At 44.3% G+C, this 21,585-nt stretch overlaps 1 protein-coding gene across 3 annotated transcripts in view; it reads left to right on the forward strand.

The window, feature by feature from the left end:
- Sptz (zinc finger FYVE-type containing 26 spastizin) overlaps window positions 1-21,585 on the forward strand; it is a 164,787-nt gene that overhangs the window by 35,309 nt on the left and 107,893 nt on the right. For all 3 annotated transcript variants that reach the window (XM_075700296.1, XM_075700297.1, XM_075700295.1), the window contains exons 13-15: window positions 562-1,275; window positions 4,950-5,199; window positions 6,181-6,396. In XM_075700296.1, the coding sequence (XP_075556411.1) occupies window positions 562-1,275; window positions 4,950-5,199; window positions 6,181-6,396 (1,180 nt within the window). The remainder of the gene's footprint in view (window positions 1-561; window positions 1,276-4,949; window positions 5,200-6,180; window positions 6,397-21,585) is intronic.

A 21,585-nucleotide genomic window follows, 5' to 3' on the forward strand; every position in this document is an offset into this window, starting at 1 on the left:
CACTGCTCCAAATGGTATTTGAAACATACATTATAGCTGAAAATAGTGACATCAATGTCCTCACTATGTCTACACTGTTTACAGATGACGTGCACAGGAGCACTGCTCTACAGCACCATTTTTGCATCATGATGTGGAGGAGTGGCGAATTACGCTCGTGTGGCACATTTACTCCTCTAGCCACCATAGTATTCTGGTGGATTCTACCTAGCGTGCATTGGCCAATTGATTGCTTTGCCTCCGAGATTTCAGTGCACACCTTTGCTACCTCTCACTCTTTTATTTTTTGCTTTTTGTGTGATTAGACCTATCACACACAAGGAGGTTTGGACAGAATAACACAAACCAGCATGCTGTCACAAGTAAAAAGATATTTAAGTTGAAAGCTGTAGAAATTTTTTTAACATCTTGTGTATTTGACGTTTTTATTCATCTTTTGATGCGCACGTCATTTTGCCTATTACTGACACTCTGGATGTGGATGTTGAGTGAAAAACTAGATGAACAGAAATAAAAATTCGTCACCCTAACAACAGTGCCTTTTTAACTTCTTTTGGGCAGGTTCTTAAGCTCGAGGGAACTCACGATGCCCAGGAGCTCCAGTTCAGCCGTCACTTGGAAGAGGTCACTGGAAATCTCAACAATATCTCCGCTCCTGCCAACCGCTCAGCGTATTGCACTTTGCCCATTCCTACTTCCCTCATCAGCCAAGCTGCACAGGAAGGCCTGCACCTTACCATGGCCACTGCTCTGGTTGATCGACGCCTCTGCTCCGACGGGGTCCCCACCATACCTGAAGCTGAGCTGCTAATCCGCAACAGGTCCAGCTCATTCAGCACCAGCTCAGAGGGCTTGACAGTCGGAAACGGCCATCTAAACATTGCTGGTGGAAACATAGTTGCGCGTAACTTCGCACAGGAATATGGTAGTGGTGGCCCTCATGTTGCAGCTGTGGCAGACTTGGCCCTCACTGCCGATGTTCCTCGTGATGTGGCAGAGCGCCTACTGGCGCTTGCAGTCAGCAAGCGTGAAACTGAGACATCGGGAAACTTGCATGGTCGAGTTCCACGCCTGACAACTACTTTGGAAGCACTGCGACGGTTCCTTCAGGAGGCCAATGAAAACGACGGCATTGTTGGTGCTGTAGGGTGCTGCTCAAAAGATGAAGAGATATCGCTCAAGACGTTGCTTGTTGGATTTGTGGATGAATTTGATGCGGAGAAACTGCACAAGCAGCGAGCAGCATGGCGTCAGATAGAATCCCTGTATCATAAGGTACTTGCATCTTCCATATTCTTGTTCTCTTAAGACTTCTTGTAGTTTGGTTCTCTATAAGCTTGAACCATTACACTCCTCAGTGTAACATGCTTACAAAATGTTGTTGCACCACTTCTGTGTCACCTAGTTTCAGACAGCTGAAGCTTGATTTTCCACACTGCTTTTTTCTTTTCATGTGTAGTACCTGGAGTGGTACTGCAATAATATAAGGGTAGTTTACTGGTCCCAAGCAACGTTTTGGAAATCTTTTGACAAAGTGTAAATGTGTCATTACATTGCACTGAAGCCTAGGGCTTATATGTTCACCAGGCAATGTGTCTAAATTGTTTAGTAAAAAAAAATTGCTGTTCGCTGGCCATGTTTTCCAAAGTACTAAGCATACACTGGCTAACCTTGGAGACAGTATAACAAAAGACACAAGAGATTCATCTTGGTGCCATTGCATGGTGCTTATCCTTGCAGTGGTAGCAATGTGATACAGATACCATAAATGACAAAATAAGTGTTGCATTCAATCATATTGCAGTAAGGTAGAAAGATTGGCGAGTTGGAAAGTATGCATACTTATTAGTCTGTATGAAAACAACGAAAGACACAGAGGTAGGAGGATGAGTGCTTGTCCTGTGTCCTTCCAACTCTAACTAAATAACTGTGTCTTTTGTTGTTTTCGTGCTGATTATTAATTATGCATATAACTGTAGTTGTGCTGTTTCATTACCGATGAACTACTGTCAGTGGAGCGCAATAACTGCTGTGATAAAGACATACATAAATCAAAAAGCCAAGTGGAGTAAGTAGGCAGCATTGGTATATCAAGGTCGTAAAGAGTTAAAAACTAAATTTTGGGGTATTCTGTGTCAAAATTATGATCTGATTATGAGGCTTATGAGGCTGAATTATGATCTGATTATGAGGCTTATGAGTGAGAAGACTCCAGATAAATTTTAACCATCAGGGATTCTTTAAGGCACACTTAAATCTAATTACGTGATTGTTTTTTAAATGGCCCCCATCCCGCAGCGGCCAGGATTGAACCTGTGATCTCGAGTTCAGCAGTTGTAAAGAGTAGGTAGACAGTATCATAAGGGCATAATAAAGCACACAGATGACCATGCAAGGGAGAGTAAGTTTCTGTCTATGAATAATCATTGCATGATAGGACGTCACAATCCTACACCATTACAGTCACTCTGATGTAGCATGACCTGTGAGATTATCATTTATTTTTTTTACTGTTTTTGTACTTTGACATACTCTGTCAAGTATCCTAATCCTTATTTCCTAATCAGCATGGTTTCCGCTACCACCTATTGTGTTCTATGCACTTAGCAAAATTTGTCCACGATACTGCACTGGACCTCAACCAAATTGTGCATATTGGTACGATTTTCCTGGATTTAAGAAATGCATTTGACGTTGTGTCACACAATCTGCTGCTATACAAGTTGTGCTGCCTTTGCATTCCAAGCTCGCTTCTTGGCCGGATAAAAGATTACCTGCACTTGTGTGAGCAGCGGGGGGACTCCACAAGAGATCAAACATGCCTGTCCGCTTGATATTTTTGTTTTGTCTGTTTTTTTATGTCATGTAGAAATATTCAAACTGTATGGAACCGAAAATTTTATTCCCGAAAAGCGTTCGTAGCAAGCCAAAAAAACATTTGAAGGTGGCGACGCGAGCATCCTCCTATTGCTTACCACAATATTTTTCAATGTTATGGCCAAATTAAATGCAAACTAAAAATGTTGTCAAAAAACTTTTCTGCTCATTTTAAAAATTTGCGGACGCTTAAACTTTGCTTTTAAGAGAGGAACGCAATAGATTTCAGAGATCCCTGACTGCTTGTCATAGTGGTTCAGAATGAAGTTTTGCCAAGCGACGTCCGATGTCGACATCAGATTTTTTTCGACATGGGACCCTAAACACTATTGTGTTAATACGTTTCACAGTAAATTAGTTCCATGTGTTTTTTATGCTGTCCACAAACAAAGAAAAATTTAGAAAATTTCAAAGATGGCCCAAATCAGAAACATTATGCAACTTTGATTCGACTTGGCGCATTTTCTATTTCACATAGAAACTTTCAAAAGGTGTCAAGCATAGAATGTTCTCTTTGCAACATTTATGAATAATATTATTTTTCTACATAAACACAAGAGAAGAAAAAAATAGTTAAGCTTTAGAAAAAGAAAACTCATAAAAAAATAAAAGAACTCTCGTTCCAATTAAAAAAAAAAATTTTGGATGGAAGTTCGCTTTGTCGGGCAAAACGTGGGTGCGATAAAATGTTTCCTCATTTGCTTTATTCACAAAATGTAATGGGCCAAAGTGGCCCATGTTGAGCATGCTGGCTTCAGTACCTTTGCTATTTATCTATCAGTTTACATTGTACACAAATCTAGTTTTAATTTTTTTGCTGCTTCGTAACTTCGCCCTAGCAGCTTGTTTTCAACAATAATGTATTGTCAGATTTTATTTGTGCCTAGCGTATGCGGGGGTGGGGGGCTGTAGCCCTCAGAAGTGCTCACGCACACTGAGTTTGCAGCCTACAAGATCTGTGGACATTGCCCTTACGCCTCTATTATTCGCTTGTCAACAGCATGCGAGACACCGCAAGTGCACGTTGTGGCTGAGTTTGCCAAGACCACACAGTAAATCACCTGTAAACATCACCAAGGCAAGCTAATCCATAAGTGACAGAGTGCTTCGATAATCAGCAGGTGTGCTATTATGGAGGTGCTACTTCACTGCCTGTTCCCCATTCCTTACGTGCAATGGCTACTGGAACCTTCTTCGGCACCACCACGTGCAAGTCACACTGGGCCTTTCTAAAAACCTATCCAATTCATTTCCTGAGCAGTTTGTTTTGTTTCCCGTTATCACATGCTTTCCACGTCGCTCATGGATAACATCTTTCTGTCTTACCTCGACCTTCATCTCTGCGTTACAGCTGCTCGAAAAAGTGCAGTGTGGCATGACTCAGCCAAAGGCTACCATTTTCACAATGAAAAGTATTAGGCGGCCTTGTTCATAAAACATGAAACCGTGAGATGAATGCGTGCGTGCGCACCTACCCATGCACGCACGCACACACACACACAGTAGAAAAAAAAAGGAGCTGGATTAGCTCATACTTTCTTCAAGGGGAAAGCAGGGCAGATGGCATATAAAGGGAAGTATCTTGGTGTCACATTGACTGTTGCATTAGATTATGCTGCACATGTGAATGCAACTGCAACAGCAAGCAAGGCTTTCCATCTCCTGTACTTCTTCCAGTGAAACTACAAGCGTGCTCCACAAACGCTAAAGGAAACAATATATTTTACAAATATCAGACCAATAGTTGAATATGCCTGTGTGTCGTGAGACCCATTCACAAAAAATATTCGTCAATACATTAGGAGGCGTACAATAACGTGCTGCTGGATTTGTATCTGGTAGCTATAAGGTGAACATTAGATGCTCAGATATTTCCTGTAATCTTGGATGAAAGCCATGGTATTTGCAAATAAAGATTCTGCAATTGAAATTGCTATACCAGATATACAATGGCAAAACTAGTATCTGTGCCACAATATACCAATTTTAGGTTGTAACTAAGCCTACAATAATGCCTTATGTACGATGTATAATGCATAAATAAAAAAGAGGGACATCTTTTCTCTTCTTAGGTTCGCAGCCTTTTGGACCGTCACATGCCTAGTTTGCTGTCTTCCAATTCATCATCCTCTGGCGATGAAGAATCACGTGTGGAGCTTCACCTTTCCTTCCTTGAACTGGGCAAGGCCACGGTCTCTGAGCAGAGAGCAGACCTAATGTTCCTGCCTACTGTCAAGTTTGACTTCCTCCGCTCTGTGTATGCCCATGCCCGACAGCTCCACAAGGCCATCCGTGAAGCCTCGCAGCAGTCAAAGACAAAAAGTGCGTTACACAACAGCTTCTTGTGAGACTCATTGTTATAGTATGTAGCTTACCAGCATTGGTGTTCTGACAATTACTGGTTTCGTTTTATTATATTTGGCCATGGCATGAAAACCCATGTCTGTATTTAGACATCACTCCTTTGAAGTTTGTCATGGTAATCGATAATTAAATCCCACTAGTACAGTCTCTGTCATAGTAAACGGCCCAGCACAGTAATTTAGAATAAATATGTGTAACTAATAAAGAAAACACTAAAAAAGAATCTTTATTTCATTTCTTTATCTTTTACCTTTTCACTTTCTTTTTCTAACACTTTGAGTTTTGAACATCCACCATAATCCAAATAGCTTTAATATGTTAAATCAATCAATTAATTAATCAATCTAATAGATCAATCAGCCTCTGTGTCTGTACATCTACAATCAATCAATCAACCCTATCGATCAATCAATAATTTTTGTTAGGGTGGCTAACTGCTAGAATTAAATTGCAATCAAAGGCAGAATTATTTGTCATGCTGTGAATGTTTCCTGCAACTGATACTGTGTAAAACATTTCAAGTCATATCGCTAATAGTAATGATGCACTAGCTATCTGTTGCTGCCACTGCTATACACTTTGAGTGAGGCTGCTACTTTGTCATGATTTATATGTAGGATCTGCCATTCAATGGTTTCCAGTGACTGCAGCTTTTGTCATATGACTTGTATGTGGGACCAGGCACGCTGTTGTGGCATGAATGTCTGATGACAGCTTGATTGCAACTTTTGCCACATCACTTGTGTATGGGACCTGGCATTCTATCGTTTGCAGTGGCAACATACCTGACAATGGCTAAACTTCAACTTTCATCATATGACATGTGTAGCTGACTTGTAATCACTTATATAGTTTCCAGTGGCACAAGTCTCTGGTGACGGCTGAACTGCAATTTTTGTCATGACTTGTACATGTGACTTTGTGTTTTATGATTCCCAGTGGCACGGATGTCGGATGACAGCTACTTCTGGGTGCTCAGTCAGAGTCCGTCGAAATTGCTCGCACGGCTCATCCTGCATGAGGAAGTTGCTCCGTCACGGCTGGAAACTCTGGCACACCAGATGAAGCTGAACCTGGCCAATGTTCTTGCCCACGAGTGCTGTCCTCGAGTCCTGCTGCAGAGTGCACACAGACCGAACACGCTGTTTTCACCAGGTATCTATTTTACCGCAACAGCAGTTAAAGAACCGGGCTGGCTGTCCATCGTTCCTGTTACTGAAGTTGTCATTATCATGTCGTCATCGTGAGGCCACTTCCTCACCTTTAACCTAGTACAGAAAACTTCACCCACCACTGCATTGCTCATGCTGCAGATGCTCCAAACCTTGACTAAGTGGCTGATGTAGCATAGCATTTTGGACCACAAAGTGGTGCCTGTGAATGCACCTCTGTTCTATTTGAGGAGGCAATGAATGACAAACAAAACACTAAAATAAGGCAAAATAAAACAGTAAGCTTGGTGTCAACTGGGATTATGGCATATTTAAATAATAATTCAGTACATTCAGGACATCACATCAAATGCGTGCAGGTGAACACGAACAGGTTGAAGAAAACAATTTAAAAGAGTGTAAACAAAATCACACATATTATGTATTCCAATGTGACATAGAACTCATGCATAATAGCAGTATACTTGGAGCGAACGTATATTGCCAGCAAATTAATAGGTGTATTAAAAAAATAGAGAGAATGAAAAATGTCTTGCAATTCTTGCTTTTACTGTACTGTTGGCAGTTATATCAGTGTGCACATGTTTTCTTTTCCCTCACTGTAGTTAAAGGTTGTTTTCTCAAGGGTAAATTGACTACTTAAAAGTAGAGGTGTGCGAATGTGAAAGTTTTCGAATACGAATCGAATACGAATACTTAGCATCAAATATTGAATTGAATATCAAATAATGATATGCACATGGATTTATTAAAGCAAGTTGGTTTATTTAAACATGTTGGAATATTTCAGTTATGTTGTCATCAGTAAAAAAAATTAACTAGTAAGCCGTTATATTAACATGTGTATTTAGCTCATGTCAGCTTTGGAAAATTGAGTAATTTCTGCTGGTTGTCTCTTCTCGCCACCTTTGCCTTATTGCACTGCATCAATTTCCCATAAACTCAAAGCCATTTGACCTTGTACCAGCTGTCACTCATCGCAATTGCTGTCAAGCAGGATTGGGGGTGGAGCCTGAATAAGAGGGCTCCCTTGGTGTTTGGAAAGCCATGCCTCTTGATACTTATAGGTTGGCTTTTGTGCAAAGCTGAGGCGTCCAGTGGCTAAGCGTGTTTTAATGCGCTAGCATTAAGGGGTTCCGTGTCGCAAAAAATCCAATGTCGGCGTCGAACGTCGCTTGGCGAAAAAATCATTCCAAACCACAACTACGCAGGCTCTCCACGTGGCATAGAGGCGTTACTGAAGTAATCGAATTCCTCAACGTAAAATACATCAGAAAAATCAAAAAGTACGATCTAAACCCAACCTACTGACATGATAGCGTCGGAGTTTAATTTTAATGTACCAGAAAACATAATTATGTTACTCGGAAACTGAAACACAAGCCCCTTTCCCAAACAGCGCAGCCTCCTCAGTTCTTTGCAACAACACCATCGCGCTCGCTTCTGCGCATCTGCAAGAAAGCTGTGATTGCCGGGAAGCGTGACAACCAGTTGGGGATCATTGAAACCGACCACGTTCCACTCTTAAAGGCGAAGCTTAAGCGTCCTCCAAGTTCTTACAGGTGAAATTTTGTCAGCAGCATGAAATTATGGCAAAATTCAGCACAAAATTGAACAAAATTTTTATAGATTTGATATAAATGAATGCTAATAAGCTTGTTTGCTCACAGCCAGCAATATATTTGATTTGTTTTGAATATTCATCATCACCATCATCATCATCAGCCTGGTTACGCCCACTGCAGGGCAAAGGCCTCTCCCATACTTCTCCAACTACCCCGATCATGTACCAATTGTGGCCATGTTGTGCCTGCAAACTTCTTAATCTCGTCCATCGACCTAACTTTCTGCCGCCCCCTGCTATGCTTCCCTTCCCTTGGAATCCAGTCCGTAACCCTTGACGACCATCGGTTATCTTCCCTTCTCATTACATGTCCAGCCCATGCCATCTCTTTTTCTTGATTTCAACTAAGATGTCTTTAAGTCGCGTTTGTTCCCTCACCCAATCTGCTCTTTTCTTATCCCTTAATGCTACACCCATCATTCTTCTTTCCATAGCTTGTTGCGTCATCCTCAATTTAAGTAGAATCCTTTTCGTAAGCCTTCAGGTTTCTGCCCCGCACATGAGTACTGGTAAGACACAGCTGTTATACACTTTTCTTTGGAGAGATAATGGCAACCTGGGGCTGTTCATGTTCTGAGAATGCCTGCCAAACGCACCCCAACCCATTCTTATTCTTCTGATTATTTCAGTTTCACGATCCGGATCTGCGGTCACTACCTGTCCTAAGTAGATGTATTCCGTTACCACTTCCAGTGCCTCGCTACCTATCGTAAACTGCTGTTCTCTTCTGAGACTGTTAAACATTACTTTAGTTTTCTGCAGATTAATTTTTAGACCCACCCTTCTGCTTTGCCTCTCCAGGTCAGTGAGCATGCATTGCAATTGGTCCGCTGAGTTACTAAGCAAGGCAATATCATCAGCGAATCGCAAGTTACAAAGGTATTCTCCATTAAACTCTTATCCCCAATTCTTCCCAATTCAGGTCTCTGAATACCTCCTGTAGACACACTGTGAATACCATTGGAGAGATCGTATCTCCCTGCCTGACGCCTTTCTTTATAGGGATTGTGTTGCTTTCTTTATGGAGGGCTATGGTGGCTGTGGAGCCACTATAGATATCGTTCAGTATTTTTACATACGGCTCGTCTACACCCTGATTCCATAATGCTTCCATGACTGCTGAGGTTTCGACTGAATCAAACCCTTTCTCGTAATCAATGAAAGCTATATATAACGGTTGGTTATATTCTGCACATTTCCCCTATGACCTGATTGATAGTGTGAATATGGTCTATCGTTGAGTAGCCTTTATGGAATCCTGCCTGGTCCTTTAGTTCACAGAAGTCTAAGGTGTTCCTGATTCTATTTGCAATTACCTTAGTATATACTTTGTAGACAACGGACAGTAAGCTGATCAGTCTATAATTTTTCTAGTCTTTGGCGTCCCCTTTCTTATGGATTAGGATTATGTTAGCGCTCTTCCAAGATTCCGGTACGCTCAAGGTCATGAGGCATTGCGTATACAGGGTGGCCAGTTTCTCTAGAACAATCTGTCCACCATCCTTCAACAAATCTGCTGTTACCTGATCCTGCCCAGCTGCCTTCCCCCTTTGCATAGCTGCCAAGGCTTTCTTTACTTCTTCCGGCACTGCTTGTGGGATTTCAAGTTCCTCTAGACTATTCTCTCTTCCATCATTGTCGTGGGTGCCACTGGTACTGTATAAATCTCTATAGAACTCCTCAGCCACTTGAACTATCTCATCCATATTAGTAATGATATTGCCGGCTTTGTCTCTTACGCATACATCTGATTCTTGCCTATTCCTAGTTTCTTCTTCACAGCTTTTAGGCTTCCTCCGTTCCTGAGAGCATGTTCAATTCTATCCATATTATACTTCCTTATGTCAGCTGTCTTCGTTTGTTGATTAACTTGGAAAGTTCTGCCAGTTCTGTTCTAGCTGTAGGGTTAGAGGCTTTCGTACATTGGCGTTTCTTGATCAGATCTTTCGTCTCCTGTGATAGCTTACTGGCATCCTGTCTAACGGAGTTACCACCGACTTCTATTGCACACTCGTTAATGATGCCCATAAGATTGTCGTTCATATCTTCAACACTAAGGTCCTCTCCCGGAGTTAAAGCCGAATACCTGTTCACTAGCTGAACAGAACCTAATATACCTGAATATTCGTATCCAATCAAATATTCGACAATCTTGTGGGCATCTTTAAGGAGTGTGCAAGGGAAGTCGGTGGTAACTCCGTTAGGCAGGATACCGGTAAACTATCACAGGAGACGAAAGATCTGACCAAGAAATGCCAATGTATGATATCCTCTAACCCTACAGCTAGAATAGAACTGGCAGAACTTTCAAAGTTAATCAAGAAGCGTAAGACAGCTGACATAAGGAAGTATAATATGGATAGAATTGAACATGCTCTCAGGAGCGGAGGAAGCCTAAAAGCAGTGAAGAAGAAACTAGGAATTGGCAAGAATCAGATGTATGCGTTAAGAGACAAAGCCGGCAATATTATTACTAATATGAGTGAGGTAGTTCAAATGGCTGAGGAGTTCTATAGAGATTTATGCAGTACCAGTGGCGCCCACGACGATAATGGAATAGAAAATAGTCTAGAGGAATTCGAAATCCCACAGGTAACGTCGCAAGAAGTAAAGAAAGCCTTGGGAGATATGCAAAGGGGGAAGGCAGCTGGGGAGGATCAGGTAACAGCAGATTTGTTGAAGGATGGTGGGCAGATTGTTCTAGAGAAACTGGCCACCCTGTATACGCAATGCCTCATGACGTCGAGCGTACCGGAATCTTGGAAAAACGCTATCATAATCCTAATCCATAAGAAAGGGGACGCCAAAGACTAGAAAAATTATAGACCGATCAGCTTACTGTCCGTTGTCTACAAAGTATATACTAAGGTAATCGCAAATAGAATCAGGAACACCTTAGACTTCTGCCAAGCAAAGGACCAGGCAGGATTCTGTAAAGGCTGCTCAACAATAGATCATATTCACACTATCAATCAGGTGATAGAGAAATGTGCAGAATATAACCAACCCTTATATATAGCTTTCATTGATTACGAGAAAGCATTTGATTCTGTCGAAACATCAGCAGTCGTGGAGGCATTACGGAATCAGGGTGTAGACGAGACCTATGTAAAAATACTGAAAGATATCTATAGCGGCTCCACAGCCACCATAGTCCTCCATAAAGAAAGCAACAAAATCCCAATAAAGAAAGGCGTCAGGCAGGGAGATACGATCTCTCCAATGCTATTCACAGTGTGTCTACAGGAGGTATTCAGAGACCTGAATTGGGAAGAATTGGGGATAAGAGTTAATGGAGAATACCTTAGTAACTTGCGCTTCGCTGATGATATTGCCTTGTTTAGTAACTCAGCGGACCAATTGCAATGCATGCTCACTGACCTGGAGAGGCAAAGCAGAAGGGTGGGTCTAAAAATTAATCTGCAGGAAACTAAAGTAATGTTTAACAGTCTCGGAAGAGAACAGCAATTTACAATAGGCAGCGAGGCACTGGAAGTCGTAAGGGAATAGATCTACTTAGGGCAGGTAGTGACGGCGGATCTGGATCATGAGACGGAAATAATCAGAAGAATAAGAATGGGCTGGGCTGCGTTTGGCAGGCATTCTCAGATCATGAACAGCAGGTTGCCATTATCCCTCAAGAGAAAAGTATATAACAGCTGTGTCTTACCGGAACTCACCTACGGGGCAGAAACCTGGAGGCTTACGAAAAGGGTTCTACTCAAATTGAGGACGACGCAACGAGCTATGGAAAGAAGAATGATAGGTGTAACGTTAAGGGATAAGAAAAGAGCAGATTGGGTGAGGGAACAAACGCGAGTTAATGACATGTTAATTGAAATCAAGAAAAATAAATGGGCATGGGCAGGACATGTAATGAGGAGGGAAGATAACCGTTGGTCATTAAGGGTTACGGACTGGATTCCAAGGGAAGGGAAGCGTAGCAGGGGGCGGCAGAAAGTTAGGTGGGCGGATGAGATTAAGAAGTTTGCAGGGACGGCATGGCCACAATTAGTACATGACCGGGGCTGTTGGAGAAATATGGGAGAGGCCTTTGCCCTGCAGTGGGCGTAACCAGGCTGATGATGATGATGATGATTTCTTGACCCATACTTTCCGCTCAAGTCCCACAGGCATAAAAAAGCTTCTGTATACAGTGGGACTGCATATAATTCAGTCTTTTTTACTTGTGTTTATCTTCCCATAAAACTGAATATATGTACATACCACTTATAGTGCAGGTGCACGATATGAAATACCGATTATAATGCAGTTGCTGGAAAATACTTCAGACATGCAAGGCAGCGAGCACTACCAATTAGGTGTGCCGGTCGAAGAAAGAGTGGCGAGGATGCTCTTCCCTTGTAGAGGAGGAGGAGGCAGAGCGAGAAAGTAAACAAGGAATGGAAGGGAGGGGGGGAAACACAGTGGCAGGGTGCTGGCACTGTATGCGCGCGAGAGTTGCCTAAGCACCGGAGAAGCCTTTTGCTCTGGCTGCTTCTCCTGTGTGAAAAATATATACAGTTGCTGAGTGATGTTTTTGGGAGATGAGCAGAGTCACAAAAATATCTGGTTTATGGGGCAGGCTGAAAAAACGAATTTCAATGGTAAAATCAGTTTGTTGTTTTTTACAACTCCAGCACTGTGAAAAAATCAGTCTAGGCCTTGAGCATGCTTTGCATTCACGCATCGTGATGTGTGTCATTGCCAAGTGCAGTGTTCATCATTGCCAAGCTCAGTAGTTGCGAACTGATTGCCCGCAAAACCTGTTTCACATGCTATGCTGTCACTTAAGCCTGTGCGTGTGATCTTGCACCAGATATCCATGTACTATATGTGTATGGGTGTGCACATAATCAGGGACAAGCTTCCCGCGATGGCACACCACTCGACACCCCCACTAGCTAGGCCTAACCAGCACTATCTCATCGGGAGTAGGCAGCCAAAGTTGCAATTTGGTGCAGGGTCAACAAAATGCTTTGCAGTGGCTGTACAGCACTTAAAAAGCGGAGGAATGACCTCCGCTTTCTAAGTGCTTTCAAAGTGAGGGCACATATTTGTTATATGCTTTGATTCCTGGGCAAATGCAGCATGTGCGCAGCCTTTGAAAAACTTTGCTTTTGTTATATAGTGCGATACGACTTATAGTACGGAAATGCATGACTCTGGTGACTTACATTATAAGTGGTCTATGCTGTACAACTTATGTAAAGCCTATTTTCCAATGCTCCCGCATTGGAAAATAATTAGCAGAACATAATTAACTCCCTAGAAAGTATTCAAAATCGTTCTGCACGCAAGGTAAATGACTATCGTCATACCAGCCACATCACAGTCATGAAGACAAATTTATAGCCACCTTTGCTAAGCCACTGTATGCGGTGCCTTCACCTAAAGCTTTTTCACAATACAATAGACTTCCTTTAATTTGACCGTGGTTAATTTGATTTTTCAGTTAATTTGATGCTGTACAAAGGTCCTGGCCGGCACTTATACATTTCCATGGGTTCAAACTTTTGTCGTTTCGATCCTGAAATTAGCCATCTCTGAATAGCTTGAACTTGGCTGGTCACTACAAATGTGTCCAACCCCAATGGTGACCACAGCGGAGACTCCAATAGGTGCTGTCTAAAACATGGCAGCTATGACAAGGGTGTTGAACCAAACAGGAACTGAACCAAAAATTGGAGCTGTGCCATTATTTTCAGGCAAACTGGAACTGAACCAAACTGATATGTCTCACACCATCTTGGAACCAAACATGAACCCGAACTTCTTGGAGGAACTGTGCAAAACGTTTTCAACTGCAGGTTCAGCCCAGAATTGTTCTTGCTGAAGTTATACGATGACCATGCGGGCAGCTGTGCTCGCTAGAGTCAACGGCATCTCTTGTGTCAATTCATTGTTGCGGGCGGAGTGTTACTGCAAAAACAGTCATAATGTTCACCATGACCTCATTGACTGTTTCATCTGTAGGCACAGTCGGTGTGTACTGTCTAGACCTATTAGCATCCACTAATGCGTGCTACATATTGTCGCAAGAGGAAAAGGCAAGCAGTCAGTTCCAACCAAACGGCTGTTTACTGTTCGTTTTCTGCAGCAGCTACCATGCACACTTCTTCCTGCTCAGCTTCTAGCGTAACTAGCGTGTGCCATTACTCTTCCCTCCAAAAAAAGAACAAAAAGAAGAGAGACTACTTCTCCATGCGACTAAACGAAAGTTAGCCACCCCCCCCCCCCCAAAAGAAAAAGAAGAAGTTGGGGAGATGTTAAATGCCACAAGAAGAAAAGAAATGAGAAAGACAACAGACGTGACGACAGGGGCCGCACCACAAAGTTTGTGGATGGGAGTCGGCGTGAGTGGTAGGACTTCATCCTGGTAACGTGAACAATGTCAGAGGAATGGGTCTACGGGAGTGGTGCGAAGTTTCGGCTGGAATAACTTCGTAGTTGGCAGGACTTAGCCAATGCAAAACTATGTAGGGTCCAAAGTATCGGCGAAATAATTTTTCTGAGCGGCCTCGACGTATAGCGGTCCAAACCCATACAAGATCTCCCGGGTCGTATGTGACGTCTTGATGGCGTATGTTGTATCGACAAGCATCTTGACTTTGTCGGGATAAAATTCGTTGCCGTGCAAGGTGTCGCACTGTTTCGGCACGCTGAACAAAGGCGTCTGTACCTGGTGTGGTAGGTTGAGACGAAGTTGGTAGAAGCATCATGTCGAGCATAGTGGTGAAATCGCGTCCGTAGACCAGACGAAAAGGAGGAAATTCAGTGGTTTCTTGAAGCGGCAGTGTTATACGCGAATGCCACATACGGGAGCAGTTCGTCCCAATTTTTATGATTTGTGGCGACATACTTAGAAAGCATATCTGCAATCATTTTGTTGAGACGCTCAGTTATCCCGTTAGTCTGCGGGTGATACGCAGTTGCCGGACGGTGCGTTGTTCCACTCAGCTGCGGAATATCTCGGACCAACTGGGCGGTGAAGGCCGTTCCATGGTCTGAGATGATGACAGCGGGAGCACCATGTCGAAAGACAATATTTTTGACAAAGAAGATGGCTACATCTGAAGCAGTAGCTTGCTGAACTGCTTGTGTTTCGCAATATGGAGTGAGGTAATCGGTGGCAACAACAATCCAGCGGTTATCAGCCGAAGACTTGGGAAATGGGCCAAGTAAATCCATCCTGACTTGTTCACAAGGTGAGCAAGGAGGTCGTACAGGCTGAAGCAGATTGGCTGGTTTCAGTGGTGGAACTTTGCAACGCTGGCAATCTCGACAACTTCTGACCTACTGCTTCATGGTTTTTGTGAGTTTTAGTCAGTAGTACTGTTGCTTGACCCTTGCCAGAGTATGCATGAAACCAAGATGCCAAAACGTTGATTCGTTGTGGCATGCACATAAAACGTTGTCGCGGAGAGGAGCAGGAACAAAGAACACGAAAACGGTTGCCGTAGGGTGAAAGTTTCGCTTGTATAGGATGTCACCGCGTAGGCAGGAAGAGGACAAGTGACGTGCGAACTGCCGCGGGGGTTGTGGGCTGCTTCCTTCAAGGTATTCAATCAAGAGCTGAACCTCGGAATCTTGGCGTTGCTGTTGAGCTAGGTTAAAAGACGGAAGAGTACAAAGAAAACCAGAGTCGTCATCAGTATCTAGTGGTGTGGTTTCAACAGGGGCATGGGTGAGACAGTCAGCGTTTGTGTGTTTCTGGCCAGACTTATAGACGATTGTCATATCAAATTCCTGCAACTGAAGGCTCCATCTTGCAAGACGGCCTGAAGGATCCTTGAGATTCACCAGCCAGCAGAGAGAGTGGTGGTCGCTGACGACGCGGAAGGGGCGTCCGTACAAGTATGGCCGGAACTTCTGGATAGCTCATACAACTGCCAGGCATTCCTTTTCAGTTGCTGAGTAGTTTTTTTTCAGCAGCAGACAACATTCGGCTGGCATATGCAATAACACGCTCAACACCAGCTTAAAACTGTACGAGTGTCGCTTCGAGACCAACGTTACTAGCATCAGTATGGACTTCCGTGTCGGCCTCAGTGTCAAAGTGACCAAAGATTGGTGGTGTCTGTAGATGTCGCTGAAGGTCGTGGAAGGCGTCGGATTGTGCCAGGCCCCAAACAAATGCGACGTCGTTCTTGATGAGTCGTTGCAAAGGTTCAGCAATCTCACCAGAATTGGGCACAAAACGGCGGTAATACATGCAAAGCCCTAAAAATCGGCAAACATTGTGCGTTGTCTTTGGTATCGGGAACAGAGCAACTGCCATGGTTTTGTCAGGGTCAGGGCACACACCGGTGCTGCTGACAATATGACCTAAAAATTTAAGCTCCTCGTAGCCAACGTGAAATTTTTCGGGCTTCAGAGACAGGCCGGCACTGCGGATGGCTTGAAGAACGGCCTCAAGCCACTGGATGTGTTGCCCAAACGGGAGTGAAAAAACAACTACATCGTCTAAGTAGACTAAACACGAGTGCCACTTGAGGTCAGATAAAACTGTGTCCATCATGCGTTGAAATGTGGGCGGAGCGGAACACAATCTAAAAGGGAGGACCTTAAATTGATAGAGACCGTCTGGTGTTATAAACACCGTTTCTTCCTGGTCCCGTTCGTCAACTTCAATCTGCCAGTGCCCACTACGCAGTTTCATTGAAGAAAAGTAATGGCCATGTCGCAGGCGTTCCAAAGAATCGTCAATCCGAGGAAGGGGGTAAACGTCTTTTTTTGTGATCTTGTTCAGTTTGCAATCATCGACAAAGAATCGTAGTGAACCGTCTTTCTTCTTAACTAACACAACAGGTGAAGCCCAAGGATTTGTTCATGGTTGAATGACATCATCGTCTAGCATTTGTTTAATTTGGTGATGAATAGCATCCTGTTCTCTCTGCGACATGCGATAAACGTGTTAGCGAACAGGTTGGACGGTAGGTTCAATGATTATTCTGTGTTTGGTTAAAGGAGTCTGCTTGACCTTTGACGTGGTGGCGAAACAGTCGCTAAATGACGATAGCAGAGTGAAGAGCCTCTCCTTTTCGGTTTGATCTAGCTGTGGGTTGACGTTGATGTGACTGGTTAAGTCCACATCGCTTGGTTCCAAAATCGAAATTGTCATTACCGAAGCACAGGCATTAGACTCGGCCACTGTTCAAAGTAGGCCATGGTGATATGCCTCACAGAGTGTTTGTATTCGCCACTGAAGTTGGTAACTAGGATAGTGGTTTGCCTATTTTGGAGCTCTATGAGACCTCTTGTGACGCCGACTTCTTGATCCAGCAAAAAGGTGAGGTTACCTTCGGCGATGCCTATTCCTAGTTGGTATTGTGGGCATTCAACGAAGACGAGGATGCTACTTCGAGGCGGTAATGTCACGCAGTCATCTACCACACGTAAAGCAGCGCGGTGATGTTCATCCTTCACACTAGAATCCGCAGAAACATAGTTATAAAAAGTCACGAACAAGTCACGCAGGTTAATGATTGCCCCATACTCCTGAACAAAATCCATGCCCAGTATAACCAGCTGAGAACACTTGGGCAGCACAAGGAAAGACACTACAAAATTCGAAGCACAAATTGCAAGTCTGGCGGTGCATCGTCCAATGCGTGTCCTCCAGCCGTAATAAGATGTGGGCCGTCCCGCGCTGTCAGCACCTTGCGCAGCCGAGTGGCCAGTGAGGCACTCATAACCGAGTAATCAGCTTCGGTATTGACAAATGCAGTTACCGCATAACCGTCAATGGAAACAGTAATAGCAGCTGAAGTTCTTTTAGCAGTTTCAAATGAGGGCATCAGTGGTACGTCGCGAGGGGATGGCGTGGGCAGAGGATATTTGACAGTTCACATGACAGTGGCCTCACCCCCAGAGGTCGCCATTTTCAGTTTCCCCAGTGCGGGCTTCCACTGTTGACTCCAGCGAAATCAAAGGTGGGTCGAGCGCGGTTTGGTGACGCATACCGACGAGGTGATGCCGACCGTGACTGTCTTCGCTGCAGGGCAAGAGGAAGCCGGTTACTTTTTAAGTATACCTCGATTTCGTGCGGGCGTTTGCCATAGCGTGGGCAATGGGCGTCCGGTTGGTATCCCCGCAGACTAATCCGTCGGTACTAGCAGTCGCGATACAAGCGACCAGCCTCCCCACAGTGGTAGTACAACGGACTGTTGTCGGGAGCACGCCATACTGTAAACTTGTGCAGACCAGGATGAAAGGCTGCTTGCATATTCGTGCAGTGGAGTGGACTTGGGAAGCTTCCAGGAATCTCAGAAGGCGGCTGTGAGAAACGGCCCACCGATGGTGTGCAAACCCGAAGAGCATCCGCGTACGAGAACATAAGGGGTTCGGTACGTGTTGGTGGCGAGGGATAAACCACCCGAATGACGTGCGTAAGAGCCGCGGCACTCGGAGGTGCCGGAGCCGATGCATAAGGCTTCTGCAGTTCTTCTCGAACAATCTGCCGTGTTAGTTCAGTAAGGGACTCCCTGTCATCATTTGCAGGTACAAGAGAGCATGCAGCAGTCATGGTGGTCTGGCGTTCCTACTGCGAGAGCCGCTGCCAAAGCATACGTTTGTGACTGTTGCCTCACAAACTGAGACACTGTTGTAGAAAAATTGTGCATGAGGCCCGCGAAAAGCTGTTCTTTTGTGCCTCGCATTAACAGATGAACCTTCTTGTCTTCTGCTGTTAGCGGGTCAGCCCAATGGAACGATCGCGTCATGTCTTCGATGAACATGGCGACGGTTTCGTTCAGCATTTGGAAGCTCGAAGACAGTGCCTGTCAGGCTCTTTCTTTCCTTTCGGGGGTGCTGAAGGTTTCGCAAAGCAGTCGGTAAAACTCCTGCCAGCTGGTAAATGAGGCTTTGTGATTCTCGTACCATATTCTTGCAGCGTCTTAAAAGGAAATGTAGACATTCTTCAACTTATGCCGATCGTCCCAGTCATTAAAGGCGGCAACCTGGTCGAAATGGTCCAACCAGTCTTCAACATGTTCAAAGGCGTCACCATGGAATGGGTTAGGTGTGTGAGGCGCGTTGACAATGCATGGTACACCAGCATTTGGGAACCCCTCGATTTGGCTTGCGGTTGTTGTCGACATCTTCTTCGCGGAGCTTGCTGGGGGGCGGTATTGCGGCAGAAGACCTTGGAGGCGACAGCTGCTTCGTTGGATTTCTGCCGTCCCCGAGCTACTGCCGTCAGTAGCTTCTGGTTCAGGACCAGTAGGCATAGGGCGGATGCGTACCCGGTGCCTCCACCAGCTTGTCGTGAGAGGAAAAGGCAAGCAGTCAGTTTCAAGCGAATGGCCATTTACTGTTTGTTTTCTGCAGCAGCTACCATGTACATTTCTTCCTCCCTGGCTTCTAGCGTAACTAGCGCATGCCAATATCTATATTTCACGCCTTAAAATGAGTAGTAGCAGTGAACTGTACGACTGCCCCGGTTTCACATTTGTCACCTTCGCAGTTTATGTCCTGCTTCGTGCTTCACTGAACCACTGCTTGGCGAAATTCAGGTTTGCATTGTGCACTCATTTGCAATCATTGCTGGCGACTTCAATGCAAGTCACTTACCTTGTGGCCCAGTTGACAGAGATAAGTGCAGCGCACAGTTATCACAATTCGCTTCCTCCAAGGATCTCATAATATTCAGTAACCCTCGATACCAACCCAGATTTCAATTGCAAGGCGCGCAACGCTGAATCGGCACTTGCTTCATCTGCGCGTTTGTTGCGCCGACCCACAATTCTTGGAATGGAGAAGTGCCCATGCCGCTTTGCCAACAGTTGCAGACAGCCATTCAAAGTGGCGCGAGGGTTGGGGATCGTTCTGCGCATGTTTTGAAGAGAGCAGCGCTCAGGTACAGTGCATGTGTAGGAGTCTAGAGGGTACAGCATTTCGGCTGGCGCAGCACAAATGGTGTAGTGTGATTGGTCGCAAGCAGTGCATGCTGAAAACGTCGGACTATACACCTGCCATTTTGCAAGTGCAATTTAGAGTTGCGCTCTAAAATGGCACTCGCGAAATCCACCACAACCTGCGGCAACGTTGGTCTCCGCTGTACTTTCGTAGCTGCACCGACTGCAGGTTGCTGAGTTCCACTAAGTGTATAAGTGGCATCCAAACACATATCCCAGCAATGCTTTCCTTTGAGTAATTGCCACATATCTCAAAGGCTGTGTTTCTTGTTACTGCGAGCGTGCATAAACATGTTTTAGACGTTTTAGACATTAACTGCCATGTTTTAGACGTTAACTGGTGTCATTTCTGAGTAGAACACCTCATAGAGAAAGAGTAGAGCCTTCAAAATGTAAAATGAAAAAAATGAAATCATAAGAAAGAACACGCAGTGCCACATGTTTTATCTAGAAGGTCTAGAGAAAGGGAGAAAACTGACCTGCAACAGGCACTTTGGAGGCCCAAATGCATCTCTCTCCAGTCGGGCCTAACCAAAGGGCCGCAGATGAAAAGAGCAAAGCTGCGTTTTGCGCGCAGGAATGCCAGCGTCGCCAACATGCTCCCGCGTGCTATCACTCTCCCCGTCCACGATGGCGTGGAGTTCGAATTATCAGTGGCAGTGCGGATTTCAATGTGAATTAGTGGGATACATTACATTGTTGGACGGACCGCGGTGGCTACTTAGAATTATCAAAAATTTCTAATTAACAAGTTGTGCATTAACGAGCTTTTACTGTACTTTGTTCACAATGCTCCTACACTTCACAACAATGGCTGTTAGATTGTGTGAGGCAGGGGTCATCTTATGAGCAGACTGTCACTTCTTAAACACTGGAACAACTTCCTCTTGGACTTTGCCCCAGGTGAAGGCCTTGCCGTCAACAATCAGCTTGTTAAAACTTATTTTAACTTTACTGCTGGTGCCTATTATTTCTGTTTTAGCATATTTTCATAATCTTTTCTGGATATCTCTTGTTTCTGGAGCGTAATTCTGATCTACACTGTATTCAGGCCCCTTGAATTTTTTAACATTCTTAAGGATACCCATTTTTTCCTTGTTGAAGGGAAAGCTAACAACACTTGGTCATTTAAACCTCTTAAAAAGATTAAATTATGGTGTTTTTACGTGTCAAAACCACGATCTGATTATGAGACACGTCGTAGTGGGGGACTTCAGAAATTTCGACCATCTAGGGTTCTTGAACGTGCACCTAAATCTGAGTACACGGGTGCTTTCGTATTTCGATGGAGGCGAAATGCGTCCACAGCAGCTGGGATTTGATACCACTACGTCGTGCTTAGCAGCCCAACACCACAGCTGCTAAGCAACCGCGGCAGGTGTTTGAACTTCTTGTTGTATTTACCGACACAATGTGCTCTTTGTACTTACTTCATTTGTATTGCAAGATGGGCCTGACAGATACCTTTAATCACTTCTTCTGACTGGTCCCACATTTCTACCTCGTCATCTTTAACACCATAAAAACAAGATTAGCCCTTCGACTTCTATTTTAAAGGTCGACACTTTTGCACTTCCTTGACACCCTCTGTGAGCAGTTTGACTGCACTCACGTGCTCCTCTACTGCCTC

Source organism: Dermacentor variabilis, chromosome 7 (assembly GCF_050947875.1).
Source record: "Dermacentor variabilis isolate Ectoservices chromosome 7, ASM5094787v1, whole genome shotgun sequence".
Taxonomy (NCBI): Eukaryota; Metazoa; Arthropoda; class Arachnida; order Ixodida; family Ixodidae; genus Dermacentor; species Dermacentor variabilis.